The sequence below is a fragment of the Cucurbita moschata genome, unplaced genomic scaffold (assembly GCF_002738365.1).
Source record: "Cucurbita moschata cultivar Rifu unplaced genomic scaffold, Cmos_1.0 Cmo_Scf00005, whole genome shotgun sequence".
Taxonomy (NCBI): Eukaryota; Viridiplantae; Streptophyta; class Magnoliopsida; order Cucurbitales; family Cucurbitaceae; genus Cucurbita; species Cucurbita moschata.
In genome coordinates this window covers 6,835,590-6,845,655 of record NW_019268521.1, presented here as the reverse complement: position 1 = coordinate 6,845,655, position 10,066 = coordinate 6,835,590, and the positions used below count along the sequence as shown (strand labels likewise).

Sequence of the window (10,066 nt, the reverse complement as noted above, 5' to 3'; positions counted from 1 at the left end):
TTTTTTTTTTTTTTTTTTTTTTTTTTTTTTTTTTTTTTTTTTTTTTTGTGTCTCCAGCCAAAGAGTCGTCGACTTGGCTCATTTGGTGGCAAGCAAATGGCCGGGAGCGGGATCGGGAAAAAGTGGAGACCCATTGGAGGATTACTGCCAGACTAACCCAGCTGACAAAGAGTGCAAAGTTTTTGAAGCTTAGGCATCATGTCTCTTGCTGGCTGTTTTGAGTCTATATTGTTCTTGTGCATGAATGTACAATGCTGGTTTTGAATTCGTATATAACATTTGAAGGCAATATTCTAAAGCTAATGACCTTTGAAAAGGGACAGCAATGAACGAAATACTACAACATGGTTCCATCACCTTTATTACACCTTTCTTCCTCATTTTTGCTTTGCAACTTAGTCCACACACATCTTGTAGTCCATTTTGTTCTATAAATTTAGATATTTTGCTCCGATTTCTCTCTAGAATCGGCAGAATGCAAAATGCTAAAATTTTACTTCAGCTACTGCTTTTAGTTCTTGTGTTTACTCCAGCCTTCGCCCAAAAGGAAGTAGAACAAAAGAAAAAAAAATTAGAAATAGATATTTTTCTAAACCTATAGAGACAGATAGCTCAGTTATACATCTCCCTTACTGGATTTAGAATGTAATTTATGTGTGGAAAGGCCTTAAAATGATTGATGAAGAGAGCGGACAATGAACCTGGGTGGTTGCTTCAAGTTCTGTCTTGCCACCTTCTCAGGGATTGATCTCCAACTGATCATCATGCCTATCATTTTCAGATAATTTCTCAACTTTCCTTCGTTTGCTTTCTCTTTTAGAAGGTTCTTTTTTCTCATCCATCAATGATATAATTCGTCGAAGACGATTAGAATGTGATCCACTACTGATGGACAGATCAGATCCTTTCTCATCAGAACGGTATAGCTGACGAATAATCTGAAAGCAGTATATGGCAAGAGAAATGAAACAGACTATCCCACATATTAGAAACAGGCCCCAGAAGCTCTTAAGTTGAAGCCGGTCTGATTCTAGCTCTGCACTGTCCATGCTGCAGGCGCTTTTCATTAGCCATTTATCATGAATCCGTTGAAGATCGCCATTCTCCGAGAGCTGCAAAATGGCCGTCGACATGTCTACAGCCAAGGGAGAATCTCTGGGGAATGCCTGAAATACCAAAAGGAGCAACAGGAGAAGAGTTGCTAAATAATGCATCCCACATTTAATAAGAATGATAAGTTCTAGAAAGAATTAGAACTCACGAAACCCCAGCCACTTTTTGTAAACTCTTGACCAACAACTCTGAATGTGCACTGTCTCGACAGGAAACTTTCTACATATGGACGTTCGTCAACTATAGCAGCAACACCCCCCTTGTCAGGGCCAAGCTCAAGTGCCTTGGCATATTCTTCCGGTGATCCAAGAGCAAAAAGCCTGGATTTAGATATGTTCAGCTCCTCACTCAGATAACGTTCAGCAAACGATCCAACTTGAAAGCCTATCGGTTCGCCACCTTTCGTCAAGGTTTCGATTCCTGTGATTGGAGAATATAGCTGCTGCACTGTGAGAATGGATGTTAAACTGGCAGTGTAGCTAGAATTTATTATCAAAACCACAAAGAACCATATGATCAGCACTAGGCGGCCAAGAGTGCTAATTGTGTTCTCCTCTGCAAAATACGTACAGAATGAATTAAATTACAGATGATAACATTAAAGTGACCATAATCAATGAAAACAAACCATCTTTTAGCAACTTACTGTGGGCAAAAAATAGAGTTGAGAAGCTAAACCTGCAAAGTTCACAAGCAATCAATCGATCAGCAGAAAATTTTAATGAGATACCACACAAAGGACCTCAGACAAAGGACCTCACCATAGAATTGTAATACATTGTTTTTTAGGTGGACCTCTGAATTCATCATTCGTCCTATGCTCCAGAATCCAGATAACAATTCCGATAAAAAGGAAGAAACTAGCGGTGACCATCCACATGGCTGGAGAAAATGGATGCAGGAAAGCCCAAGCACCAGTGTTCAGTTTTTGGAATGGAGCCACCACAACTAGTCCAGAAGCAGTATATGGCAGAGTAAAATCCACAAGCCTTGTACGGCTCGTGACAATGGCAATGTCCCCAACAACAGCATCAAATTTCTGATACACAGACAAGAATTAACTAATTGAAGCAATTTAAAAGATTCAAAATTTAGATGTGATTTAGTACTCACGCCAGTTGTGATCCCATACACAAGATCTGTGTAATTTGGATTATGATGGCCATCGCCAAAGGCTATGAATCGGTGCGGGACAGCGTAGGGTAATAAGCTTACAGCAGCTGTAAACACATCAATGCAGAAACCTTGGAAATTTTCAGTCCTTTTGATTTGTGATACAAACTCCTTGTAGCTGACCCGAAGTGGCACTCCAATGTTTAATAGCTTCCCATTGTTTGGGAATACCCATCCTCGAGGCTTACCTATTGTATTTCCTGGCCATATAACCTCGTACAGCTTCTGATTTGCGCTTGAACGATTAGGTGGTTTGGAATAGAGTGTCTCAGGAGAATCAACTGATAGACCAGAATAGTTGGACCAGTAACCCACTCTTCTTGATCCAGTCCCAATAACATTAATAATATCATATGCAGGATGAGGAAGAGATCTGTCAGAATCAAATTTAATGGCACCGCTCAAACCAACAAAGTCACTCTCCAATATGTTATCCAGCAGGCGTTTTCCGCCATCAAAGATAGTCATAGCTTCAAGATGAAGATTACCGCTTTCATTTAAATGCAGTCTGGAATCATCAGAATGTGCGATGATCCCACCTTGATTAAGAAATTTGTGGATGGCATGAGCAACCACCCAAACAGAGTCATAAGCATACAGACCATATGCATTCAGACCTAAAGAGCCACCGGTGAACTTATTCCACCTTGAAAGAAAAGCTTTCTTTTGATCTGAATCCGCTGTGTGCTGGCGTAGAGAAAGAACTCCTTGCATCGACTCTACGGTCTCAAGAGGGAGAGGAACAACACTATCTAGTAGAGATGAAAGCCAATCAGTTGTTATCCATACATATCCATTCCCCATCATTTGAAGGAATTTAGCCACTGAAAAGACTAAGGCGCCTAATTTGGGGTTCACATGGAGAACCATAACTCTTGATTCCATTAGTGCAACCTTAACAAGTTGATCCAAAACTTGGGCTCGAGTCACCACTGATTCTGGACTAATACCCACCTTATATGTGATTTTACAACGCTTCTCAGCAAGTTTATCACCCAATGTTGCAATACCGTTCCACCCATAATCATCATCCACATATATAGCAATCACCTCTTTCCAACCATAATAATCAACAATCTCAGCAACTGCAGCCATTTGAAATAAATCACTCTGCGCAGCCCTCACGAAGAATGGAAACTGAAGGGCAGAGAGAGTAGGATCTGTAGCTGAAAATGAGACCAGAGGAACTTGGAACTCAGTTGCAACTTGGGATGAAATGTGAGCAACCACAGAAGACTGAGGGCCTATGATGGCTACGGTTTTATTCTCCATAAGTTGCAAAACTACAACAAATTCATCGTTAGTTCTAGGCTATGATTACAAGAAAACGTCAGAAAGTTAACGCAATTAGGTGGGGGAAAGAAAAGAGAAGAACAAAATTAAACAGAACAAGGGATCACCTTCGACCATGCCCAGAAACCCACTACAGTTGGAATTTTGCATTTGTAACCAAAGCTTGGTTCCGGGAAGAATTCCGGGATCCGCATTCACATCTTTAACAGCTTCTTCAATGGCAATTTTAGCAACTTTTCCAATGGTGGAGTCAAAAGAGAAAATAGCCCCAATGTTCACAACCGAAGGTCTTGACGAACTGTTCTTACCAAATTCGAGAGAAAAACTACCACAACAAAGAGATAGCAAAGAAAGAAGCAAAAAGAAACTCATTTACGATTCTTGCCAAAACAGTGGATTTTATCTACGTCCAGTTTATGCAAATAAAGAAACTTCGATCCAGTTGAAAGTCATGAGCACACCAATAGAACCAGTAAAACCTTCTGTTTCTTCCTTTCTTCCGCCGCCCGCCGGGAAACGGTGTTAAACAGGACGAGTTTTTTATTATCTCGTGGTGAATCAATTGCACACAGAACCAAGATAAGCTTAAATATTAAACATTCACAACGAAGTTCTCCATGTAAGCAGACCAAGGATCTGATTCCTTGCCCTCTCCATACTGGAAAAAGAAAATCACCCAATATCAAGGCCACGGAAACAGTTTCAAACTTAACTGATCCCTGAAGGTAAGTATTATTCTACAAATGCCTAAACTCCCAGAAGCAGCTTGATTGGTATTAAAACACAAATATCCTCAAAATTAAGAAAGAAGTAATCAGATAATCAGTAGCAAAGTCGCCTAGCAAACTATCAACTAACCGGAAAATCAAGTAATGAAGAAAATTCTGCTGCTCCAATACAACTTCATCGAACAGTAGATTCACTGAAAAATGAATGAAGATAAGGAAACGGAAGCCTGATTGGAGGCTGCGCCAATAAGAAATTGGAATGATTGGGAAACAAAGTATATGCTAGATGCCAAATCAACTGCTGGTATCGAGGGAGAGAGAAGCAAAAAAAATTTGACATTACTTGATGAAGCTGGCCAGCCAAACCACGTGAAAATTTCGACAACAAAAAGTAAGAAATTCCTTCGTTCATATCGTAGATGAAGCAAAAGTCATGAGTGTTCTTTTCTTCGACGCCCAATCTTTGTGCAGCAACAGTGACACCATCTACTGTCGCTCGTTCGGTACTCCACAGGTGAGCCCTTCCGCCCTTGGGGGCGGCTGAGACTCCGCCCCTGCCCGTCGACGAGGATTAATTTTCCAAAAATGTCCCACTTTCTGTTATGGTATTTTCTCAACTATTTTGCAAAAGTGATTAAGATGCGTTTATATTGCCTAATCATTGTAAGATCGATTAATCCCTCGGTTTAAAATGGATTTAAGATGGCGTTTTTCTCCCACTCATCCTTAAAAGTCATTAACAATATTATTGCATTTAAAAGAAATTATATATTATGTTAGCAACTAATTTGGGCCTGGGCTTCCATTTAAAGACTGGGCTTTCGAAGAGCCCAGCCCACCTCGGGATGAGGCGAAACGGGATCGCCGAAAAGCGGAGGGGAATCACTTTCTATCTTAGCCGCAACATCTAGTTGCCTCCAATGGGAGAGTGCCACGTGTAGAGTCGAGGATCTAGGGTCTTTGGTGGCCGTCAACGGACCCACGGAACCCCTTTAGACCCCTAAAGGACAAGACAGCGGGATAGCGCTGGACCGTCCGTTTGCTAGCTAAGAGATCCAACGGCTGGGTGGTCTGGCGGCACCGATCCACAAATTTCACCCAAGGTCATGGGTCACCCACAAAACCAACCAATAATAACTGATCACGTGTCGTTGTTCGCGCACCCAACTGACAGCTACGAGATCCACCGGATAACCTGGAATCGCCGGTCGCCAACCAAATACATACAAGTTAGTTCCCTCTTTTTTCTCCCTTTCACATTCATTTTCTTCGCTCCAAAAGCCTCCTCAGAGATTCTGCTCGTCTTCCTCACATTTTCTCCTCTTTAGGGTTTCGGTTCTCTTCTATTTTCCGACCACCAACACAATACTCAAAGCTTCTCAATCACGCTCCTCCTCGTGAGAAATCTCTACTTTTCTAACGGATTCTTCTGGAAATTTATCTATTTCGTTTCCTTTTTCCTCGCATCTCTATGAGACTTCTGGGGCGTTTTGATAAGTTATTCGGCTTGGTTTGCTTTGTGGCTTCATAAAGCTTCTGTCGATTTAAGTAATACATATAAAGCCAGTTTTCCACTTTACTTTATTCGACAGCTTTTGGAGGATTGTGATTTCGTCGAGCAATTTTCCCGGGTTTTACTTATTCCACACCATTTTAATAATTGGCTTAGTAGATCCGATATTTCCCATCAGACGCAAGTGAAGGTCGGCAAATTTTGCGCTTGTTTACTGGGTTTCTTCTCCGTATTTCGTAGTTCGATTTGCAGTTTGATCTGGGTATCTTTGTGTTGCTGATTTCCAGTTATCGTGTATTGAAGATTTGGATTGGAGTCTGCGACTTTCTATTAATTTGTTGAAGTTGAGGTGGAGTGATTTTCTTCGACTTATTGGTTTATCTCTGCCCCATACCCTGGCCGACACCGCTAGAACTTGCAATTATTGAATACTTTTGATTGGTCAGCAGAGGCTATTTTCCGAGCTTTAAATTTGGAAATTTGATATCTAGGAATTGATTCTTCACAAGGGCGCTGTTTGTAGTTCTTCTGGGATAAGGGTCAAAATCGGACTTCATAGATAAATTTATGTCTTTGGCAGAAATATGGCCACGGGTTTAGATTTTTCACCTCCCTTCACCCTACTGGAAGGCGGCGGATACAATAAGGACAATGTATCAGCCACAGATGACGAAAGTTCTGATAGCTTTAATAGTTTGAAACAGATGACCAGTGGGAAGCCTCCCCGACACCTCTCAGTAATGCGGCATAGTGTGAGCTCCATAAAGCTCCTTGGTCAAGCTGACTTGGTGAGTAAAATCATTTTTTTTACATTTTAGATTTTTTGGAGATGCAGATTACTGCTTTTTTAATATTATCTTGTATAACGTCCTTCCAATTTCATGGGATGGTTTGATGGTTGTCCGTTGAGATATAGTATAGTGTATATATAAGTCTGCCTCAATGACGTTAGGGGCATTAAGTTCTGGTTGCTTCCTTTTCCTCTTAATACTAGTAGCATGACTGTTATTCAAAACATGCATCATTGACATATTGCTTTCAGGACAGCTTAAAGTCTGAAAGACTTTTTGTGTTCCCATCAGACCTCTATTCTAGCACTTTATTGGTCTATTACCTGCGTCTAGTTGCAATTATAGGAGGGCAGAGGTTGGGGTGTCCTAGCTTGTTTTTTCAGAAATATCTGTTCTTGGTAGTTCTTCTTCTATTGTGATCAGTACTTCTACTGGTCTTGTATCTATTTTTAGTTTCTAGTGTAATTATAACTTTTTATTCATTTATTTTTGTTGTTAATTTTGGGAAAGCTATGAAGCATCTAATTATGTGCCCATAAACTCTCCAGAGCTTGGATGCAGAAACTCTTGGGAATAAGTCGCCTGATGGGAAAACAGGATTCTTACCTGTCTTGAGATCGGGTAGCTGTTCAGAAAAAGGACCTAAGCAGTACATGGAAGACGAACACATATGCATAGATGATCTTGTTGAACATATCCATGCTTGTGCAGATTTCACTTCTCCTGGAGCGTTCTATGGTGTGAGTATCACTTTTCACCTTGATAACATTTTGACCTGTACACTGTAACATTGTAGGAGTAATCTCCTATAAGGGCCGACCGGTGGTGATACTAATCATTCAACTGCCTCTTACATTCCATCCATGTGATTCTTTTAGAAAGATTTAAATGTTGGCTTCCAATAATTCTGTTAGTAGTAGTAAACTCACCCTCTTTAGAAGATGATATTGTTAAAACACAGTGGCTGAATCAAGGTTTGCATTGGTTCCACAGGACAGATAGGCGCAGGCACACATAATTGTGGTTCTGTTTGCTGCGGTTGGCCTGAGTTGGCAAATTGATTTTTTCTACATCACGTGCTCAATGCACCAGAATAATAGTCTCTCTATCACAAGTGACATTTAGTTACCAATAATCACCACATTTTCCTGGTTTTGTAATGCGACATTTGTCTTAGTCACCACCATATTTTTCATTTTTCTCTCGGTTTCCATAAAATCCTTTCCAGTTTCTTCTTCCCTTTGCATTTCTGGCAGTATTCTCATAAATCTAATGTGTACAGGGTTATTGGCCACTTCGTTAATTAGCTTCTCTGTATCAGAAAGTGATTCTCTTGGATATTCTCTTTAACGTTGTATTTGGTGGAATTATTGTGTTGCAGGTATTTGATGGCCATGGGGGTACAGATGCCGCTGCTTTTGTTAGAAAGAACATCCTCAGATTCATTGTGGAGGACTCCTGTTTTCCAATTAGTGTAGAGAAGGCAATTAAGAGTGCTTTTTTGAAAGCTGATTATGCTTTTGCTGATGCTAGTTCTCTGGATATCTCCTCTGGCACTACTGCCCTAACTGCTTTCATTTTTGGAAGGTACAGATCTCAAATTATTTTTGGAGTCGTGTGTACAAAGTTTATCAGAAAGTTTTCTTGGGATTCAGAATTCTAGCAATAAATTACATAAATTATGTGTTGTTGAGTCTACAAACTAGTGGAAAAGTATTTAAAGGGTTATTTCTCAGGATTTCTCTGAGCCCGTGAGGTTATGAATATGATGATTAAGTGCCCCACGTCTCTACATCCATAATTGTTGAAAAATCGTATGTCTACAACTTGTAACAAGCGTTAGTTCGCATGCTAGATTAATATTAGCAAGCAGGAGCATTGATATGCGTAGCCACTTGTTTGGATTAGCCCACTTCATTTTGTCAGTGAATCAATCAAATGTAGTGCAAGTTTCTTGGTCTAACATTCGTTCTTCATACACTGAATGCTTATCTGACCAGTTATCCTGAGAAATGTGTCAATGTTAATTTACATTTTCAGTATGTTGTATTCAGAATCATTGTCCAATCATTTCTGACTTCTAATTTTCTTCACTACAGAACAATGATTATTGCGAATGCTGGGGATTGTCGTGCTGTTCTGGGTAGGAGGGGCAAGGCTATTGAGGTGTCGAAGGATCACAAGCCCAACTGTGCATCTGAAAAACTCAGAATTGAGAAGCTTGGTGGGGTGATATATGATGGCTATCTCAATGGCCAGTTATCTGTTGCGCGTGCTATAGGAGATTGGCACATGAAAGGTGCCAAGGGTTCTGCTTGCCCACTGAGTGCAGAGCCAGAGCTGCAGGAATTGAATCTGACGGAGGAAGATGAATTTCTAATAATGGGGTGCGATGGGCTTTGGGATGTTATGAGCAGTCAGTATGCTATTACAATGGCAAGAAAAGAGCTAATGCTACACAACGATCCAGAAAGATGTTCAAGAGAGCTGGTAAGGGAGGCGCTAAAGCGCAATACGTGCGATAATTTAACTGTTATTGTGGTCTGTTTTTCCACTGATCCGCCCCCTCGGATAGAAATACCTCCAACTCGAGTAAGGAGAAGCATATCATTAGAAGGGCTGAATTTGTTGAAAGGTGTACTGGACTGCAATTCATGATTTTAAAAGGGAAAGAGATGTGAGAGTTGGTGTATATATAACATTGGTTTAGCAGACTGGGCTACGGTTTCTCCACCAGAGCTGCCTATGCCCCTTATCTATTTGGCATTGGATGCTCATATGCTTTAACGACGAAAATAAAGAGTCATATCAGATTCTTTTTTTTTTCCCCTTTGTTTTTCTGTTGTTCCTTTTCGTTGTAATGTGTTTTCGAACTCTATGAGTGTACAGATCAATGTTGTAACAGTTGGTAACCCTAATATTCATTTGTTTTCTTATCTCTGCGTTCCTATGAAGCTGGTGAGAATTGAGAATTTTCGGAGGCATCAATTGGGTGCAACCAGAATCTTCTTTTGACTATCTTTGTAAGACCTACTTTTGTTCCTTGCTTCAAGTGTCTTTAAATTTCCTGGGCTTAAAAAAAAAAACTGCTATTTAATGTACAAGCAAGCTGATATATCATAACTTTTTTACCCTAAGAGGCAAGAGCAATTAGGGACCATCTAGAAAGGTACATGTGCACAATAATCTTATATTGCTGATTCGACAATGAATAACAATAAAACCATAATAACAATGCAAATTTACTGCTAATAATAACAAACATTTTCATCTCCACTTTAGTGTTGCAAAAATAGAAATTCTCTTTTAGGAACATCGCGCGCAACAACTGACTTGAGCACAGACCAGGCATATGAAATATCAAATGTGGGCGATGTGTGTGCATTACCACACCAGACAAGACAACGAACCAGAGGGGAAAAAAAAAAAAAAAAAAAAAAAAAAAAAAAGAAAGA

The 10,066-nt window shown here is 40.2% G+C and overlaps 3 protein-coding genes across 4 annotated transcripts in view; 2 read left to right on the top strand and 1 right to left on the bottom strand.

Moving 5' to 3' along the window:
- Positions 1-356, top strand: part of LOC111442776 (glyceraldehyde-3-phosphate dehydrogenase B, chloroplastic) — a 3,301-nt gene extending 2,945 nt beyond the window's left edge. For both annotated transcript variants that reach the window (XM_023080294.1, XM_023080293.1), the window contains exon 9: positions 58-356. In XM_023080294.1, coding sequence (XP_022936062.1) covers positions 58-193 — 136 coding nt within the window. In that variant the 3' untranslated portion in view covers positions 194-356. The remainder of the gene's footprint in view (positions 1-57) is intronic.
- LOC111442775 (glutamate receptor 3.3-like) lies at positions 336-4,943 on the bottom strand. The gene is made up of 8 exons (XM_023080292.1): positions 4,651-4,943; positions 4,438-4,501; positions 3,687-4,237; positions 2,227-3,569; positions 1,875-2,152; positions 1,760-1,791; positions 1,262-1,668; positions 336-1,166 (listed from the first exon to the last, which is right to left on the bottom strand). Exons 3-8 carry the CDS (start codon positions 3,949-3,951, stop codon positions 738-740), a joined length of 2,754 nt encoding a protein of 917 aa, XP_022936060.1. The 5' UTR covers positions 3,952-4,237; positions 4,438-4,501; positions 4,651-4,943; the 3' UTR covers positions 336-737.
- A 611-nt stretch (positions 4,944-5,554) lies between these two features.
- LOC111443140 (probable protein phosphatase 2C 27) lies at positions 5,555-9,599 on the top strand. Its single transcript, XM_023080806.1, has 4 exons — positions 5,555-6,608; positions 7,160-7,351; positions 7,993-8,198; positions 8,711-9,599. The coding sequence occupies exons 1-4, from the start codon at positions 6,405-6,407 to the stop codon at positions 9,267-9,269; spliced, it is 1,161 nt and encodes a 386-aa protein (XP_022936574.1). The 5' UTR covers positions 5,555-6,404; the 3' UTR covers positions 9,270-9,599.
- The last annotated feature ends 467 nt before the right edge of the window (positions 9,600-10,066 follow it).